Raw genomic sequence first — 21,051 nt, 5'->3', positions numbered from 1 at the left:
GGCACACTTCTTAGGTATCACATTAAGAGGGGAGCAAAAAATATTTCCATCATAATTTGATTGTTGAAAAGCATCTACATGGTTAAGAGTGGCCTGTATTTGCAAATGAACATATAGATATTAAAGAGAATCAGTACACGTAACATTGAATATTTTCTTCACAGATAATTGACCACACAGTGTTGCATAGGTAGGAGTAATTTGGTTTTTATAGCCAACAGTTTGAAGCAGGTAAAATATATTGATACGACACATCTATTGTAGTTTTCACAGTATTCATTTCTGTCATGGCAGATACTCTTTAATTCGATGCAGATTTCTCCTGTAGCTGTCATATAGAAATAATACCCTTATCCTACTTTACAAACCATCTGCTCAAATTTTTACCTTTGAGCACAATTTAAATTTGGTCTACTATGAGGCAGTGAAGACACGCTATATCCTTCCTTCTTAATTCTCTTTTAATTGGCATGTAGGCATACCTCAGAGATATTGCAGGTTCAGTTCTGGACCATTGCAATAAACCTAGTCAAGCACATCGTTTCTGAGTTTGTACAGAAGTTATGTTTATACTGTACTGTAGTCTATTAAATGTACAGTAGCATTATGTCTAAGAAAACAATGTACATACATTAATTTAAAAATACTTTATTGCTTACTCAGCCTTAGTCAGTCTGTTAAGTTGCTCAGTTGTGTCTGACTCCTTGTGACCCTATGGACTGCAGCATGCCAGCCTTCCCTGTCCATCACCAACTCCCAGAGCTTACTCAAACTCATGTCCATTGAGTCAGTGATGCCATCCAACCATCTCATCTTCTGTTGTCCCCTTCTCCTCCCACCTTCAATTTTTCCCAGCTTCAGGGTCTTTTCCAATGAGTCAGTTCTTCGCATCAGGTGGCCAAAGTATTGGAGTTTCAAGATCAATCCTTCCAAAGAATATTCAGGACTGATTTCCTTTAGGATTGACTGGTTGGATCTCTTTGCAGTCCAAGGGACTCTCAAGAGTTTTCTCCAACATCACAGTTCAAATGCATCAAATCTTTGGCACTTAGCTTTCTTTTATAGTCCAACTCTCACATCCATACATAACTACTGGAAAAACCATAGCTTTGACTCGATGGACCTTTGTTGGTAAAGTAATGTCTCTCCTTTTTAATATGCTGTCTAGGTTGGTCATAGCTTTTCTTCCAAGGAGCAAGCGTCTTTTAATTTCATGGCTGCAGTCACCATCTGCAGTGACTTTGGGGCCCAAGAAAATAAAGTCTGTCACTGTTTCCATTGTTTCCCCATCTATTTGCCATGAAGTGATGGGACCGGATGCCATGATCTTAGTTTTCTGAATGTTGAGTTTTAAGCCAACTTTTTCACTCTCCTCTTTCACTTTCATCAAGAGTCTCTTTAGTTCTTTGCTTTCTGCCATAAGGGTGGTGTCATCTGCGTATCTGAGGTTATTGATATTTCTCCCAGCAATCTTGATTCCAGCTTGTGCTTCATCCAGTCTAGCATTTCTCATGTTATACTCTGCATGTAAGTTAAATTTACATGCAGACATGTGACAGTTTACAGCCTTGATGTACTCCTTTCCCAATTTGGAACCAGTCTGTTGTTCTATGTCCAGTTCTAACTGTTGCTCCTTGGCCTACGTACAGATTTCTCAAGAGACAGGGAAGGTGGTGTGGTATTCCCGTCTCTTTCAGAATTTCCCACAGTTTGTTGTGATCCACACAAAGACTTTGGCATAGTCAATAAAGCAGAAGTAGATGTTTTAAGCACTCAGCCTTAAAAGGGAATGAAATAATGCCATGCGCCCCAACGTGGATGAATCTAGAGATTATCACACTAAGTGAAGTAAGTCAGAAAGAAAAAGACAAGGATCGTATGCTATCACTTACATGTAAAATCTAAAAAAAATGATACACATGAACTTATTTACAAAACAGAAACAGACTCACAGATACAGAAATCAAATTTAGGATTACCAAAAGGGAGAGAAGGTGGGGATAAATTATGAGTTTGGGATTAGCATATACACACTGCTGTATATAAAATGGATAAATGACAAGGACCTACTGTATAGCACAGGGAACTATATTCAATATCTTGCAATAACCTAATGGAAAAGAAAAAAATATTACTAAAAAGCGCTGTCACCTGAGTCTTCAGCAAGTTGTAATCTGTTTTAGCCAGTGAAAAGTCTTCCCTTGATCAGGGTGGTGATTGCTGAAGGTTGGAGAAGCTGTGGCAGTTACTTAAGATAACAGTGAAGTTTGGTGCATACATTGACTCTTGTTTTCATAAATGATTTCTCTGTAGCATGCAATGATTTTTCTGTTTGATAGCATTTTACCCACAGTAGAACTTCTTTCAAAATCGTAGTCAGTCCTTTCAAATTCTGCCATAGCTTTTTCAATTAAGTTTATGTAATATTCTAAATCCTTTGTATTCATTTCAGCAATCTTCACAGCATCTTCACCAGTAGATTCCATCTCAAGAAACCACTTTCTTTTTTCATCCGTAAAAAGCACTCTGAATCCATTCAGTTGTGTTGTGAGATTACAGCAATTCAGTCACATCTTCAGGCTCCACTTCTAATTCTAGTTCTTTTGCTCTTTCCACCATGTCTGTAGTGACTTCCTCTGCTGAAATCAGAGTCATCCATAAAGGCTGGAATCAGCTTCTTCCAAACTTCTGTTAATGTTGATATTTTGACCTCTTCTTGTGAATCACAGATATTTTGATTTCATCTAGAATGGTGAATCCTTTCCAGAAGAGCTTCAATTTACTTTGCCCAGATCCATCAGAGGAATCACATCTCTGGCACCTACAGCCTCATGAAATTGTTTCTTAAAGAATGAGACTTGAAAGTCAATATTACTCCTGAAGTTATGGACTGCAAAATGGATGTTATGTTAGCTGGCATGAAAACAACATGAATCTTGTTGCACATCTCCATCAGAGCCCTTGGGTGACCAGGTTCATTGTCAATGAGCAGTAGTATTTTGAAAGGGGTCTTTTTTTCTGAGCAATAGGTCTCAACAATGGGATTAAAATAATAAACATGTATTGTCATCCAGGCTTTGTTGTTCCATCTATAGAGCACAGGCAGAGTATAGATTTAGCATAATTCTTAAGAGCCCTAGGTTTGGTGAAATGGTAAAATAGCATTGTGCTATTCAACTTAAAATCACCAGCTGCGTTAACCCCTAACAAGAGAGTCAGCCTGTCCTTTGAAGCTTTGAAACCAAGCATTGACTTCTCTCCAACTATGAAAGTCCTAGATCGCATCTTCTTCCAATAGAAGGCTCTTTGGTCTACACTGAAAATCTATTGTTTAGTGTAATCACCTTCATTAGTGATCTTACCTAGAACTTCTGGATAACTTGCTGCAGCTTCTACATTGCACTTGTTGCTTCACTTTGCACTTCTGTATCATGGAGATGGCTTCTTTCCTTAAACTTCATGAACCAGCCTCCACTTTCTTCAGACTTTTCTTCTGCAGCTTCCTCACTTCTCTCCCTTCATAGAACTGAAGAGAGTTGGGGCCCTTGCTCTGGACTTGGCTTTGACTTAAGGAAATGTGGCCGTTTTGATCTCTATCCAGATCATTAAAACTTTCTCCAGATCAGCAATAAGACTGTTTCACTTTTTTTTTTAATCATTCGTGTAGTCACTGGAGTAACACTTTTCATTTCCTTCAGAAACTTTTTCTTTGCATCCACTACTTGGCTAATAGTTTGGTATAAGCGTGCTTTCAACCCATCTCAGTTCTGCACATGCCTTCCTCATTGTGCGTAATCATTTCTAGCTTTTGATTTAAAGTGAGGGATGTGCAGCCCTTCCTTTCACTTAAACAGAGGCCATTGTAGGCTTATAACTTGGCCTAATTTCAATATTTTTGTGTCTCAAAGAATAGGGAAACCCAAGGAGAGGGAGAGAGATGGGAACTGCCAGTCAATGGAGCAGTCAGAACATACACAACATTTATGGATTGTTTGCCATCTTACATGGGCATAGTTCATGGAACCCCAAAACAATTACAATAGTTACATCAAAGATCACTGAGCACAGATCACTTATCACTATCACAAATATGATTGTAATGAAAAAGTTTGAAATATTGTGAGAGTTATCAAAATGTGACACAGACATGATGTGAGCAAGTGCTCTTGGAAAAATGGTGCCAATAGCCTTGCTTGACACAGGGTTGCCACGAACCTTCAATCCATAAAGAAACACAGTATCTGTGAAGTTCAGTAAACTAAAGCACAATCAAATGACGTATGCTTGACTTTATTATAGACTCTTTTAAGTGTTAGTTTTAAAATACATAGTGGTTAAGGAAAGGAAACATGTATATATTAACCCCAATTTTTTTGAAGGACTCCAATTTTTATTATTATTTTAATATTATTAATATTAAATATTATATGATATTATTAATATTAAATGATATTAATATTATTAATCCTAATAATATTAGGATTATTATTTTTCCATTGCACCTTTTTTCATTAATTATTTAAATTATTTAATTTGTTTTAAGCCCAACTATGCTGGGCTTAGTTGCTCAGTCATGCCTGACTGTTTGCAACCCCAGAGAAGCCTGCTTGGCTTTTCTGCTCATGGGCATTCTCCAGGCAAGAATACTGGAGTGGGTTGCCATGCCTTTCTCCAGGGGATCTTCCCAACCCAGGGATTGAACCCAGGTTTCCTGCTTTTCAGGCAGGTTCTTTACCATCTGAGCTACCAGGGAAGCCCCATTTTTATCAATCAGTTCAGATTAGTCACTCAGTCATGTCCGACTCTTTGTGACCCCATGGACTGCAGCACACCAGGTTTCCCTGTCCATCACCAACTCCCAGAGCTTGCTCAAACTCATGTCCGTTGAGTCAGTGATGCCATCCAACCATCTCATCCTCTGTCATCCCCTTCTCCTCCTGCCTTCAATCTTTCCCAGCATCAAGGTCTTTTCCGATGAGTCATTTCTTTGCATTGGGGGCCAAAGTATTGGAGCTTCAGCATCAATCCTTCCAATGAATATTCAGGACTGATTTCCTTTAGGATTGACTGGTTTGATCTCCTTGCTGTCCAAGAAACTCTCAAGAGTCTTTGCCAACCCCACAGTTCAAAAGCATCAATTCTTCAGCCCTCAGCTTTCTTTATGGTCCAACTCTCACATCCATACGTGACTGCTGGGAAAACCATACCTTTGACTATATTGACCTTTGTCAGTAATGTCTTTGCTTTTTAATATGCTGCCTAGGTTCATCATAGCTTGTCTTCCAGGGAGCAAGCATCTTTTAATTTCATGGCTGCAGTCACCATCTGCAGTGATTTTGGAGCCCAAGAAAGTATCAATATGTGTTTGTAAATCTGTGTAGCATTTATTATTAAATTTTTAAAAATTGGCCCATAAAACTATTATTTGCTTAAATTATGCTGTCCAGCAATGCAAATCAAAACCTACACTCTCATCTGTTGTCCCACATCCTTGAAAAAAAAAGTGAAAGTTTAGTCACTCAGTGGTGTACAACTCTTTGCCACCCTGGGGACTGTAGCCCGCCGGACTCCTCTATCCATTTAATTCTCCAGGCAAGAATACTGGAATGAGTAGCCATTCATCTTCCCAAGCCAAGGATCAAACCCAGGTCTCCTGCATTGCAGGCAGATTCTTTACTGTCTGAGCCACCAGGGAAGCCCAGATATTTACTTTGCTTAAAAATTTTTGACATAAGTTTTTGCTCCAGCTGAAATATCTAAAATTTTAAAAATAAAGTTTGTTATAATAGTGGCTCAGCATGATGGCATCTTTTTTGCTTCATTTTTGAACACAAATTTACATTGTTTCTAAAAGTTCTGTCTTGAGACAGAATAATAACAGATTAGTATTCTAATACTAATATTAGAACTAACATTTTAATAAATCAATAGTGAAAATAGAGAGCCATCTGATTGGATTTTTTGGTTAAATTTGGCTTCGTCTTCCAGGCACTATGTTAGTCATCAGAGTTGTGGTAGTTTAACTAGGATACTACTCGTAAGGATCTGTCCATCTAGTTGGGGAAATAAGGTAAATTTATTAGAAAAAAAATAGAGAATAACATAGTTAATACATAGTTAAATGTTGATATATCTGCTTCAGAATAGGAATTATGAGAGTTGAGAAGAGAGAATGATCACCAACAGCTAGAATAAAGAAGGATGTGGAGGGAAATAAAATTTGAGCTGAGCCTTGAAAGATGGGAAGGACTTGGAGCGGAGAGAAGAAGGAAGGGCCTTCTGTGCAAGTGAACAAGTGTTTTTGATGCTTAATCTTTTTTCTCTTTGTCTTTCTTTCTAACCCCTGGGTTGATCTTCTTACTGTGTTCTGCCTTCAGCCTGAGCAAGGACCTCCTGTTACCCTTTGTTATGGGGTATCTTCCATGCCTGTCCTGTACTTCTGCTTTCTAGGACATCAATTCTGTCTCCTGCAGGCTTGGGCTTGAGGTGGGTCTCTGCAGAGAAATAAGCTCTAGTAACTGAATTTTATGTTAATATAAATTCAGGCTGCTAATGATATTTTCTACACTTGATCTTAGCCAGAAGACTGAGAAGCGATATTTTCTTATTAACAAAAAATAATCATAACATTGCACTTTGGAGCATTGTTCTGAAGTATTTGGATTTGCAAGTCTGGTGACAACAGCTGATAAAATGAGGTGGCTCATGTACTGACCTTTATCAATGTATCTGGTACATGATCAGTAATTGGTTGTCTCTACTGCCTCCACTAGTAGTGAGGAGGAAATGTGAGATGCTGAGTGTGGAGCAGGGCTGAAGAGAGAGACTAGCAACAACCTTCTACCCCACCCCATCCTCACCCGTTTTGGGGAAACACATCAGAAAAAAAATGGTGAAATTATTGCTTTTGATTTTTTTTCCTTCTAATAAATTGTCTATTTAGTTTTATTTCATATTAAAAGCTTACCTAGAAATGTCAAAGCAACCTGCTCAATTTATCATTATAGTTCTTTTTTTTTTTCCCTTGGTGAGTTTTAAATAAGAGTAATTTTTCTGTTCACTCATTAACTTAATCCTGAAAGTATATTTTTTTCAGTTTATCACTATATACAATTTTGACTGAATTAGTTAAAATCCAAAACTAGATAGATACCAAGTAGGAATAGTGTTTACTTAACTTGTCTCTTACAAAGGACAGATGCTTCCTTTATTCCCCCTTGCCCTTTTGTTTGCTGGGTTTCAGCCCAGAGCAAGTATTTACAGAATAATTCTGTGCCCTGAAACAACTACAACAATGGTGATGCTGGCACAACTCAACTGTAGGTCTAGGAACAGGATGCCCACAGTTAAGAGTAAAATCCTAACCATTTTCACTGATTGTTTCTGGGAAGTAGCATTCTTCTGGATTTCTTTTAATTTTTTAAAAAATTCATTTTATCATCTCTAGTTCCTTAGCTTTGTGCTCTTATCTTTGCCAGATTCATCCACATGCAACAAAATAATGTAAGTCTGAGAACAACAAGGAAAAACAGTGCTCATACATCTGCCATCCCTCCCCCTTTGCATCTGCCTGTGGTCATTTCTAAAACTGCTATTAATATTTCTCTATCTGCCACTGATGCCAGGTCCACAAATAGCCGTATAGGGGAACATCATGTTCCCATTCTGAGTTGCATTTCTTTTGATGCCTTGATACTATTGGAGTTTTGAAAGCTGACATGAGAGTATTCTCAGAGTTCAGTGGGGGAGATCTCCACTAAATAGATACACAGCACCCCCACCGTCCCCACTATAGGGCACATGTCAAATGATGACCCCATTCTAACCAGGGAAAATCCCATAAATAAAATATCTTCTGTTTGCATATTATTTGTTATAGTGTTAGATTAATTGAAAAAAATGCTGACCTATTTGAAATCAATTTCTTGTCATGAGATTTGTAAGAAATAATCTGATTCTACTTATTTTTACAGGTAATAATTAAAAAATGGTCCATCCCTTGTCCTCTGACATTAAATTATGCAGAACAGTATTTCCAGGTAATAGTTTGTTTTTCGCTTTTTGTTTTATTTTAAGCTAAAATTTTTTGACTAATAATGGTTTTTTCCTGATTAATAAAAAAAGTATGGCTAGATTGCATTTTGGAACTTTGTTTTGAAATATTTTTATTTGAAAGCCCAGTAATAGTAAATTCATCTCTCTCTCTCTCTCTTTTTTTTTTTTTTGAAGTGTTCTTTTAATGACTGTTGGTTTCTCTCTTTCCCCTCAATCCTCTTAAACAGATTTCAAATGCTACAGATGATTGTAAACCAAAGCTCTTTCATTTCTCCAAAGAGGTGTGTAAGTTATTAACAGATACTTTCGGTTGATTTTTCACATTTCAAGTTTTAAGAGATTTGTGTAACAGGGTCTCTTAGGTCTTTGTACCTGTAACTAATTAATTTTCATGAAAGTGCTAAGTATAGGGTTGCTTACCAGAAGAATAATATTATTTAACACAGGGTGGCCCATTATGAAACAGCCACCTTTTTTTTTTTTTTCTGGCATGCCTTTAAATGGAGCCTGTTTTAAATGGGCCACTGCCTAAAAGAACAGATTTACCGAATGTCTGGTCTGGCCAATAAGGTCCTCTGTGGATACAGACTTCCTGTTGCCCTCTGGACTTGTAAAGCTAAATAGCCAATTATACCAAAAACTCCTCCCCTGTGAGTAGAACCTTGGTCTGTGGCTAAACAGCCTCATGGTTGGACCAGCAATTGAGCACTGACAATATGTCTTCTGGCTGACATTCCAAAGTTGAAATTTATGATGCCTACAGCAGAAGCTGAAAGACCAAGTCCCCTTGCCTTCTCTGAGAGCCCAAAGATACTGGAAATGCCTGCAAGAGCCGCCGAGCATCAGCAGAGGGGACAGGAAACTGTGATCTGAGTGATCTCTTTAACCATTCTGGAAGAGCTCCGTGTCTTCCTTGTTGCTGTAGGCTTCTTCATGTACAGTTTTTGATTCTCTAAAGTGGAGGTCCCAGATGCTAGAATACCCTCCACTCATGTACAACTCTATTAGTATAGCATTTTAGTGTGATAACTCCTCCGTGCAAAATTCTCCTTTTTATTCCCCAGGTTTTTTGTTTTTTTCTGGGGGGGTGGTGGTGCAGGCTGTGCTTCGTGGTTGCGGGATCTCAGTTCCCTGACCGTGGATTGAACCCAGGCCACGGCAGTAAAAGCCCAGAATCCTAACCACTAGGCCATCAGGGAACTCCCTTATTCCCTAGTTTTAAAATGAGAAATGTCTGTCTGGCCCCACAAGGGAGGTTACCACATCTTTTGCATAGTAATGGCTTCCATGTGCCTTAAAGATTTAGGTAGGGTAATTAACAAGTCAGGAAACTGAAAAATATATGAAAGAAAGTTTATGAATTGAACACTCATTCCCTTAATTTAGCCTTGGGAAATATTCCAGCTTTCCTTCCTCCCAGCTCTCTTCAGATATTTTAGGAGGAGGTCTTGTGTCTGAAGATAGGTCTTCAGTCATTTGGAACTTCTTGTGCTAAAGAGTCTTAAATTAGTTAAGGAGAAATTTTTTGGAGTAGAAAAGAGAAAGTAAATCATTACCATCCACTTGTAAAGACAGTATTTTCATTTAGAAGGTAACATTTGTTTGCTTTGTAACTTTCTCTGGTTCTTAATTATTCTAAATTAAAAAACAGCAACAACTTGTGATCATATATTCCAGTGGATCACCAAGAATTTGTTGGTCTAGAATAAATCATGTTCAATCCCATTGAAAGAGACCCCAAAGATGCTAAAATGTATTAGTACATTCAGTATTCTCTTAGAATAAGTGGGTACTTATGTTGACTTGGTGAAAGCTGGTTCAAAAGCATTAAGTATTAGTGCTGCTTAGGGTAGTAAGATATATTTAATATTCCTAATACTTACATTAGGAAAGACTAAGAATTATAAGATCATTTCTAAAATGTTATTATATTTGATTTTACCTAAATGTTATTTATCTTACCTAAATTATTTTTATCTTACCAAAATAATATAGAAGTAGTAATGATTGCAGTAAAAACAGCATGGTATAGAGGCAGCCAAGAAATATTTCAGCTAGTATAGACTATCCACCTATCAAGTGAATACTTGCTGGTGACCATAATCGTGTGTCTCATTTAACAATAACAACAACAACAGCATGTTTTATAAACAGATGATTCATGAAAAATGAAATAAATTCAGCTAAATTTATTTTTTTAAAAAATTGAGTTTGTTGTCAAATGAAATAGTAGTTTCAACAGAGTACAATTTAGTAATTTCATCTTAAATTGCTTTTTTTTTTCAGAGTGCTTATGCCATACCAACCATGGCTTTTTCATTTCTATGCCACACCTCAATACTGCCCATATACTGTGAACTTCAAAGGTACTATAGAATCCTGGAATATATCAAATGTATTCAGTATTTCTTTTGACTTCTAGGACTTTCAGACTGAATGATATTTGCCTCCATGAATCCTTCCCTCCTATCGCTTGATTCTAGGTGTGTGTTCTAAGTTGAGAATATGTCTTGGAAGCATAATCCTTTGCACAGTAGTTTAAAATCAGGAATTCTGTTGTGTAGTTATTAATGAACCAGGGCTTGAGTGATTAAGGAATCCTTATATCTGTTTATTTAGATTAATTCAGATGGTGTCTAGTCGCTTCAGTTGTGTCCAACTCTTTGTGACCCTATGGATTGACTATAGCCTGCCAGGCTTCTCTGTCCATGGGATTCTCTAGTCAAGAATACTCAAGTGGGTTGCATGCCCTCTTCCAGGGGGTCTTCCCAATCTAGGGATCAAACCCGCATCTCTCTCTGATTCTGATTTTGCCATTTTTGTCTTTTAGCCCTTCTAAGAAAAGGATGCAGAATGTAACCAATACAGCAATTGCTTTAAGTTTTCTTATTTATTTTGTATCTGCACTCTTTGGGTACCTCACTTTTTATGGTAAGTATATTGTTTCATTATAGATGACAGTATAAGTTGTTCTGTAGTTGATCTCACACCTGAATATGGACTTTGTTTCTGCCTTTCATTAGCAAGTTAATTTGTTCAGGCTGCCAGAATTCAGTGCACTACTGTGGTAGCTCTACAGGTCTCAATTTTCTTTCTTTTAAGAGTGGATCAAGTTCAAGATTGATAACTTCATATGAAAATTTTCTTAAACACCTAAAAATAAAATATTGGGCTGAGAAACACTGAAGTCTTTCTATGAGGGAAAAAAAGAGTACAATAATGATTTTATTTTTTTTAATTGAGATTTCAATATTTTAGACTCTAGTTCAGCAGTTTGGGAGCTTGAGAGAATCAGTCATCTTAATGGCAAAAGAACAAATCAAGGAAGGAAAGTTTCATACTGGACTGTAGTTGCACACCTGGGTCAGAGACCTCTGCCTTCAGACTTAATTCGCATAGTTCTGTGGTGTGTATTCTGTGCTTTGCCATGACCTTTCTCCCTAAATTCTTAAAAGATTCTTCTAAACTCATAAAACTGAAATTTTCTTTTATTTTTGAAAAGTTACATGCGTAGTGTGTTTTCCCTCTTCTGATAAGAACCTCAAGAAAAACTTAAAAGTCTCAAACAAGAGAAAAACTTGTAAGCTCTCATGTTTAATTTGCAAACACACTTGTTTAATTTGTAAAGAAACGCATAACAAATTACACTCAATTTGTCAAATTCTTGAATGCACTTTTCAGTTTATGAATGTTCTTATAACAACACTCTAGATAGATGGCTACTATTATTCTTGTGACATTTAGCTGTTTTGACACTGATTTCATGGTGAGTGGCCTTGTGTATGTGTGTTTCAGGTTGTAGACATTCACAGTGAATTGTAATGGTTTGCCTGCCTCTCAGATATTTTTCAGCTCTGACAAGTTTTTGAATATTTACTTGCATAGCCACCTTTCCTAAGCCCAGTGGAAAGGGTCTGGATTTTGAAACCCAACAAATATGGTTCAAAAAACCACTTTGCTCTAACTAGCTATGTGACCTTGAACAGGGTACTTCACCTTACACTATCTTCATCTCATCATCTGTAAGACAGGGATAATTGTATAGAGTTGTATTGAAGAGGAAATGAGTTGTATGTAAAATGCCTGTTACAGTATCTGGGATACAGCAGTCTTCTACACAGGAGAGCTCCTGCTGGTGCTGTATTATGAGTATTGTTTTCATCATCATTGCAATTATTTCATAATTTCAGGTGCTCTTTTTTCAGCACTATACTTCTCTCCTTACTCTCATTAATAAAGTCTAATTTAAATGTGATAACTTCTGTATATTATTAGTGTATCATCTTGGAGTTTTCAGTGTGTGAGAAAGTTAAAATTGCTCTCTATAGTCCTTTTCTGGCTAAGTCTACATCATTTCAACAGTAATAAAAGCAACTGATGAATCGAAATCTGCTCTTGCACTTTAGTACTGTGTCGGCTAAGAGTGGTAGAGCTCTGCACACCATCAGGAAGAGCGTACTTCCTACTTCAAACATGAGCATGGATACACTACAGGGAAAGCTAAGACAAATTGTTAAATGTGTTTTGATCATTTTTAGGGAAACAGCATTTTTTAAATACATGAACTATTTTTGGTTGTTAGGTTTGTTTTTGTACAGAGTTGAGCACAGTAAGACCTTTCTGTAGCAATGAGATACTCCAGCAGGATCTTTGTTGGGAATTCAGCAAAGACTTTGTAGAATGGCTGTATGTTTTTATAAATTGAAATTGTCACCAGGCACAAATACTGTTCTAGTTCAGCTCAGTTCAGCCACTCAGTTGTGTCCGACTCTTTGCAACCCCATGAACCACACAGCACACCAGGCCTCCCTGTCCATCACCAACTCCCGGAGTCCACCCAAACCCATGTCCATCGACTCGGTGATGCCATCCAACCATCTCGTCCTCTGTTGTCCCCTTCTCCTCCTGCCCCCCACCCCTCCCAGCTTCGGGGTCTTTTCCTGATGAGTCAACTCTTCACATTCAGGTGGCCAAAATATTGAAGTTTCAGCTTCAACGTCAGTCCTTCCAATGAACACCCAGGACTGATCTCCTTTAGGATGGACTGGTTGGATCTCCTTGCAGTCCAAGGGACTCTCAAGAGTTTTCTCCAATACCAGGGTTCAAAAGCATCAATTCTTCGGCGCTCAGCTTTCTTTATAGTCCAACTCTCATATCCATACGTGACTACTGGAAAAACCATAGCCTTGACTAGATGGACCTTTGTGGACAAAGTAATGTCTCTGCTTTTTAATGTGCTGTCTAGGTTGGTCATAACTTTCCTTCCAAGGAGTAAGCATCTTTTAATTTCATGGCTGCAATCACCATCTGCAGTGATTTTAGAGCCCCCAAAAATAAAGTCAGCCACTGTTCCACATCTATTTGCCATGAAGTGATGGGACTGGATGCCATGATCTTAGTTTTCTGAATGTTCTAGTTAGGGATTTTCAAAATTGAGAAAAGGTCCAAAAAATGTGCCTCCTTTTATTCCCTATGGATAAGCAGAACTATCTGGAGGAAACCTCAAATGCCTACCAATTTCCAGGATAGCTGAAAAGTAGTTATGTAAAAATTACCATGAGATGTTAGGAGCTGTGTTAAATTGTATGAAAGCTTAGATTGAAGGGGAAGTGGAGAAAGGATGGATTTTAATACATCTGTTGAAGTAACATTTATTATGTTAGAGCCAGGTGTTTTACATACATTGTCTAACTCATACCTTACAACTCTGCAAGATATGGGTTCAGATAGGTTGGGCACCTTGGCTAGTACCTGCAGTTAACGAAGAATGAGTTGGGATTTGAATCCAGTTCTGACTCTCTCCAGAATCAATGCCTGTGTTTCTGTGCTACCTCCCCAGGAATTATGCCATAGAATCCATTTTCCCATCATTCTCAGAGTGAACTTTTGGAAAAACCTGGCTCACTTAAGTTCCAGGTATATCTCTATCTACCTACCTACCTACCTGCCTACCTACTTATCTGTCTTTGCTTGAACACAGAGACTGTATATTTTCATCATGTACATGAAATGTTTCCTACACAGGGATTTTCTTGGTTATCAAGTAAAAGTTGTTGTCTCTGACTTAACCCTTCTCCACTGATGGAAATTCTTCAGAATATCCACATTTTAGAACTGTACATCTAAGAAAAATCACATAGTAGGTTGGTAGGTAGGTGATAGATAGATAGAAGGAAAGAAAGAGTGATATAAAAGTAATTCCTTCTCCAAAGACAGAAGAAGATTCAGGAATTGGTTTGCTGTTCACTGTGTTTTCTTTTTGGCACTGAAAATCTTTTACAGTATTGTTCTGTTGGAATAGCAGTAGCTCTCAGTCTTTCAGAAAGAAATTGCTGATAGAACCTGAGCCCTTATCAGAAGGGCTTGTCACAAATTAAGGCCTGGGTGGAGTGACTTGTCCAACAATAGTGGCATGTGTCCTGTGTCTCTTGAATATTAGTCCAGTGATCTTTCAGTTATTCTGCAGTAATCTTTATAAACTTCATCCCCTGTTTGACAGTGTATATTAAACAGGACAGCCACCTGGCTTCAGTAGAATATATATCTTGCAGAAATCACTGTTAGGTCCTTCCTGAGATTTGTAGAGATTTGTCTGAATCCGGAGAAGTGTGCTGTCCTCTATCCCTTACACATGTTAAGGCTCAGCTAAGAACACAGAACTGACTGGTTCAGGGAAAAGCCTTTTATCTCGGGAAAGTAGATATGTGACAGGTATTTTGAATTTGTAATAAATCTAGTTCCTCAGACTTCTGGAGTTGCTTGGGGTCCTTTTATTCAGTGTTCTCAAGGCTCAGTTAATATCTAAATTTTGTCAGGTTAAAGGGACCAAATAGATTAATGATATTGATTCTGATTACAGATGTTGAAGTGTTATAAGGTGAGGAATAAAATGTTCCTCTGGTGAGCAGGCCAATACCCAAATGTTGTGTAATAACCAGACCATTTTAAAAGTCTGCAAAGTTGTTAAGCAATAAGTGTTAATAACTTGTTTTTATGATTCAGAAAGTGAAAATAAAATAGTTTGCCATGTTTCTCCAAAGACTCACAAGTATCTCTCATATTTGGGACTGGAATTCAGCTTTCCTGGCTCTTCTTAATTTCTTGCCTGGTCCATTAGTCCCACATTATGTCAAGTATGTCTTTGATTCTTTCCACAACTGGTTTCTATCCCATTTCCATTGTTACTAATCTAGTTCAGATTCTCCTTACTTCTCAGTGATTATGACAGTAGCCTTCTGTTAGTCCTGTTTTGGATCTCTTTTTCTTCCAGTCTGTCTTCCTATTTAGTTTAAATCATAAGTCTTCAGAAGCCATTGCATCTCTGTGGCCTACCAGATTGAGTCCTGACCCTACAGATAGCTCTGTTGCTGGGTCGTTCATGCATTTCCAGCCTTATCACCCATCGCTGTTGGCTCTATAGTGCAGTCTTTCAGCCTCTCTAGTGCTCCTGGGCTGCTCGTTTTCTCAGATGCAAATTCCCTTTGTTGCTTGGTGGCTTCTGCTTGTGCTGGTTCTTGCTTCCAGAGAGAATTTCTCCCTCAACATCTTTGAGTGTGAGCACACATAGGTTAATTAATGTCATGCTGTCAGTAAACCCATAGGTCAACAAATTATTGTCCCCATTTTACAGATGTAAATACCAAGAGACTCAAAGTTAAGTTGCTCCTATGTAGTAGATTTTGGATCTTGGTCTGTTCAACCCCAGAATTCAAGTCCCTCTTTTACTATCTTGCTGCTGACTATCTCAGGATGACTATCTTCAGGTTTTCCTGAATTTCTTTCATGTTCATCCCAAAGCCATAGTTATCTTTCCCTGTTCAAAATCAGCATAGCTCTTTGTTTAGACCTCCTGCCACTTAAGTGTGAATCTGTGTTTATACACTTTCTGTTGTATGTATGTGTCTTTCATCTTATCACCCTTTAAATTTTAAAGTCTTTGAAAACAGAGTTGTGTTTGATTTGTTTTATAACTTTCTCCAAAGTGCTTTCCCAAAGCATTTGGTCTCAAATTAAAAAACAAAAACCACGACTGTATTTTAAGTAGAAACTCATCTTTCCGTACACAGCAGTGATACAAAGTTCCCTTGAGTACTCACTCTTCACAGCCCTCGTCTGGCTTGGGGTGAGGAAGACATAAGGGTAGAAGCAACACCAGGGAGCAAACATGGTCTGCTCGTTCGGATTCTGTTGCTGACTACCACACCAGCTTCCTGAGGGAGCCATTGCCTTAGCACTGCATTCTCTTTTATTATACACAGATCTATAGATGAAATGTTGATGAAGCATGTAACATGCATGAGACTATAAGGTCCTAGAAAACATCGTGACATTAAGGAAAGGCTTTGGCATCAAAAAATTTGGATGTACAGTCCTCCCCCTTTGTCTTGTATTATTTTGGGCAAGTCAGTTAGTATTTTTAACCTGGTGGTTTAGTCACCAAGTCATGTGCGACTCTTGCAACCCCATGGACTGTAGCCTGCCAGGCTCCTCTGTCCATGGTATTCTCCAGGCAAGAATATTGGAGTGGGTTGCCATTAGCTACTATCTTATATTGTTATCATAGGGACCAAATTCAGTAGTACACATGGAAGCACTTTACAAAATAACATAGATGTTGCTTAAAACTTTCAGATTATGGAAAAGTTCTAAAGAGATTTTTTTTTGAGATTTAAAAAAAATATGTATATAGTCATTGTCATAATTTTAGAGAGTCTGCCTGGGCTAATTTCTAGTTTCATTAAAAGAAAAGACAGCAAGTTTCGAGAAGATGTTTGACTAATGTGTCTGTGTTTTGTAGGATAGGAAAAAGGCCAGAGATGGATTTGGTACTAGGAATCTAAAATCTGTTAAGATATATTTGTGCAAAGGAAAATAACGTTGCTATTATTAACATCTCAGTAGTTTATAATGTGATCCTTATTTTTTTTTTTAATTTGCAGACAGTGTGGCGTCAGAATTACTGCAAGGTTACAGTAAATACTTGCCACATGATGTTGTCATCATGACTGTGAAGTTATGCATACTATTTTCTGTGCTTTTGACAGTCCCTCTAATCCACTTCCCTGTAAGTACTCTTCAAGGTTTTGTTCCTCGGTGTTGCAGCTCCCTAATATGGCAACACTAATTCATTACAGACTAGAATGTTTGAATCACATCTAGTCTTGTATATCTTATTCATTTGTCAAGGAATTGATCAAAGACCTCATACTTGCATATGGCCCCATGAAAGCACAAAAATAACAGTGAACCACTAAACTAATTTGTGCTTTTTCAGATTTAGTTTAGATTTATGCTTTCCCACAGCATTGTTTCCAATTTAGAGACTATAGTTGTTCTAAAGTTTTGGGGTTTTTTTTTCCCCTTTAATTCTGTATTCAAAAGAATGTGTATGAAGAAGAAAAAGTCAAGTCAGCAAAAGTAAGCTCCTTCTGGTTTATTGGGAATTTATTTAGTTTAATCTTAGTCACAAATTTTATTTGCTCTGGAATTATAGTTAAGGGGCAGAATGGATCTTCATTCGGCATTAGTTGCGATATGTAAGAATCTTAAGAATTTCTGGGAAAATAGAAACATAAGCTTTGGGTACAAATGCTTCTATACGAATATCTTGAATCCCTAAACAGTGAGTTCCTGAAGACCTGAGGCTTCCTGATTTTTGCCTCCTTCCTGTGTGAACTGCAGCGCCAGGAGTGCAGTGGGGGTTGGAGAGTTTTTGGGCTGTGACCGCCTGTTGCCCACCTTGGCAGTGGAAAACATCATGGACTAGTTTTCTTATTTACATGCTGTGAAACAATAATATAACATAAAACAATAAATGGAATTTCTTTACCATGGCATGACTTTTGTTTATGTTTTGAGCCATTTGTTCTTTTATCTGTTGAATTTCATGAAAATGATACCCTGAGATTTCTTCACACAGTGTTATGGTTAGTAATTTTGAAAATTATGCAACCTAAAGAAATTGCATGTGACGATTTTTTCAAGAATTAAACCAAGACAATTTTTATGAAGCTCACACAGATAGGTACATTTCTTAGTTTATGTGCAATAAATACTTTACAGTACAGTTTAGGCTATATTTTTGGCATCTAAATGGTTTGGAATATCGTAGTAACTGTGCCATACATGGGTTTCCCTAAGCAAGTAGTTTGGCTTTGACACTTCCTCTTTGCTTAAATCTGTTTCTTTTTCTGTTTTACAGGCAAGGAAAGCTTTAATGATGATGTTTTTTTCCAATTTTCCATTCTCATGGATTCGCCATTCTTTGATCACTCTAGCTCTCAATATTATCATTGTTTTACTGGCAATATATGTTCCTGACATTAGGAATGTATTTGGTATAGTTGGTAAGTTTTCTGTTTCAAAAATTGTTTTCTAAAATAGGTAAAATCGTCTTCCAGTCTCACATCTGAATCTGGCATTATTCTTTTTTTTTTCTTCCCACTTTAAGGTTCCAGTACATCAACGTGTTTGATTTTTGTGTTCCCAGGACTGTTTTATCTTAAAATGAGCAGAGAGGATTTTCTCTCATGGAAAAAGTTGGGGGTAGGTTGGGTTTTGTTTGTTTCTTTTAAGAATCTTATTTTAAGAAATAATTTGTCATTTTTTAATTAAGTCTTTTACCTACATCAAAAAAAGTTAATATATTTTGAACTATATACATTATTGGAGAGGGTGAAGGTTTTAAAAAATATTTCTAATTTTTCTTTGTCTTTTTCCTTATTTCCACAGGCATTTGTTTTGCTCATCTTTGGTATTTTGGTTGGTAATTTTAGTTTAGCACTCATTATTTTTAATTGGATTAATAAATGAAAGAAATTATTCTCCTACTTCCTATGAAGAATATTTTACCTCCTTATGCAAAAAGGAATGATTATGGAAGGCACCTTGGATGAATCCTCTTTATATGGGTTAACATTTTTGCAAACATAATAGAAAAGCAGAACAAAACAAGAGTGGGTAGGAGAAAGTAGATGTAGCAGTTTTAATCAAAATAAGAAACAAACTCAAAGTGCTCTTAAATATGTTGAACATCTTTGTGAGTTTATTTTTTTGAATTAATAGGGTAGTTTTAATGTTTACAGAGATAACTGAGCAGAAAGTACAGAGAGTTCTCATATATTCCCTCATTCTAGCACACCCATAGTTTGCCATATTACTAACATCTTGCATTAGTGAGGTACATTTGTTATACTTGATGAGCCAATATTGATATATTATTATTAACTGAAGTTCATGGTTTACATTAGGGCTCACTTTTGATGCAAGCATTGGCAACCACAAATCTTTTTACTGTCTCCATAAAAACCATGAGCCTTTCCCCATGAGCCTTTCCTAAAACATTGTTTGGTGGAATCATGCAGTATCTAACCTTTCAGACTGGCTTCTTTCACTTAGCAATATGTGTTTAAGTTTGCTCTATGTCTCTTCATAACTTGATAGCTTTTTTTTTAGAATCACTGATAGTATTCCATTGTATGGATGTACCACAATTTGGGGCTTCCCAAGTGGTGCTAGTGGTAAAGAACCCGCCTGCCAATGCAGGAGACTAAGAGACCCATTCCTGGGTCGGGAAGATCCCCTGAAGGAGGGCATGGCAACCCACTCCAGTGTCCTTGCCTGAAGAATCCCATGGACAGAGGAGCCTGGTGGGCTACAGTCCATGGGGTCGCAAAGAGTTGGACATGACTGAGCAACTTAGCACATGTGCACCACAGTTTGTTTTTTCTTTCACCTGTTGAATGACCTCTTGTTTGCTTTCAAATTTTGACATTTGTGAATACAGCTGTTATAAACATTTGTAGGCAAATTTTTGTGTGGACAGAGATTTTCAGCTTGTTTGGGTTCATACCAATACCAGAGACTTTGCTTCTTAGCAGTTACTGCATGGTGTGGTAGAATATTTAGTCTTGTAAGAAACTGCCTAACAGCCTTCCAGAGTGGGCTGTAACATTTTGCAGTCCTGCCAGCAATGTGTCAGAGTTCCTGTTGTTGCATATCCTCGCCAGCATCAGGTGTTGTCAGTATTTTGTATTTTCACCATTCTAATAGTGGGTGTGCAGTTGTAATATCTCATTTTTGTTTTAATTTGCATTTCCCTAATGACAGGTGATGTTGAACATGCTTATTTACCATCTGTGTATTTTCTTTGGTGAGGTTCTGATTTTTAAAATTGGGTTGTTTTTCACTGTTGAGTCTTGAGCATTCTTTATGTATTTTAGATACCAATTCTTTATCAGATATGCCTTTTGCAAAGATTTTCTCCCAGTTTGTGGGTTGTATTTTCATTCTCTTAGCAGCATCTTTCACTGAGAAGTTTTTTAATGTTATTAAATATATTGAGATAATTTTTTGTTTCTTTGTTTTTTTTTTAACAAATCAGTGCATTGTTTATATACAAAATTAAATCTCAGTTCATGCGTTAATGTCAACATTAGTCACTCATAACAAAACTATGGGATTATTTCACTTGGTATTTTGCCCTGACTCCAAATCCTGACTAAGAAACTTACGATTTTCCTCTGTTATGCAGTATGAGATAGAGCTGTGATGACTGGCTGTGGATTTGAAAGTTCTCTGAGCCTTCTCATTTGTCACTAAAACATGTGACTTTCTACTTGACAGACAGAGACAAATACTGATGATTTATATCATATTTTGTTTGGAAGTTATAGATCATTCCCACCTTCCCATTGCTGTGGCTTATTCCTGGTTGGAAACCAGCAGCTAGGTTCCCCCTCCCCCACCGCCCTGGGGCGTGTTCTGTATAAAGGCGCCTTGTTAGCAGCCTGCCAAAGCCAGGGTATATCAGTAAAATGTAATCCTGCCCCTGAGCACATGTAAAGTAGAGAATTACATGCAAACTGCCAATTTGCATGTATGAAAACACACACTTTTGCAGGTGCCCCCTTGCTTCCCGCTTAGAAAATGGACTGAAAAATTGATAACTGAGCTGCTCTTTTGAGTTCAGATATCTCTCTGGCAACTTGCGATCAG

At 37.4% G+C, this 21,051-nt stretch overlaps 1 protein-coding gene across 4 annotated transcripts in view; it reads left to right on the top strand.

Annotated features, from left to right (window-relative positions):
- SLC38A6 (solute carrier family 38 member 6) overlaps nucleotides 1-20,402 on the top strand; it is a 68,024-nt gene extending 47,622 nt beyond the window's left edge. For all 4 annotated transcript variants that reach the window (XM_061156930.1, XM_061156932.1, XM_061156933.1 and 1 more), the window contains 8 exons: nucleotides 7,974-8,039; nucleotides 8,283-8,336; nucleotides 10,342-10,421; nucleotides 10,886-10,986; nucleotides 16,995-17,119; nucleotides 18,257-18,401; nucleotides 18,506-18,600; nucleotides 18,787-20,402. In XM_061156930.1, the coding sequence (XP_061012913.1) occupies nucleotides 7,974-8,039; nucleotides 8,283-8,336; nucleotides 10,342-10,421; nucleotides 10,886-10,986; nucleotides 16,995-17,119; nucleotides 18,257-18,401; nucleotides 18,506-18,600; nucleotides 18,787-18,867 (747 nt within the window). In that variant the 3' untranslated portion in view covers nucleotides 18,868-20,402. The remainder of the gene's footprint in view (nucleotides 1-7,973; nucleotides 8,040-8,282; nucleotides 8,337-10,341; nucleotides 10,422-10,885; nucleotides 10,987-16,994; nucleotides 17,120-18,256; nucleotides 18,402-18,505; nucleotides 18,601-18,786) is intronic.
- Nucleotides 20,403-21,051: the final 649 nt, after the last annotated feature.

This window comes from Dama dama, chromosome 12, assembly GCF_033118175.1.
Source record: "Dama dama isolate Ldn47 chromosome 12, ASM3311817v1, whole genome shotgun sequence".
In the NCBI taxonomy this organism is placed as follows: domain Eukaryota; kingdom Metazoa; phylum Chordata; class Mammalia; order Artiodactyla; family Cervidae; genus Dama; species Dama dama.
This window is presented reverse-complemented; position numbering and strand designations above follow the sequence as displayed.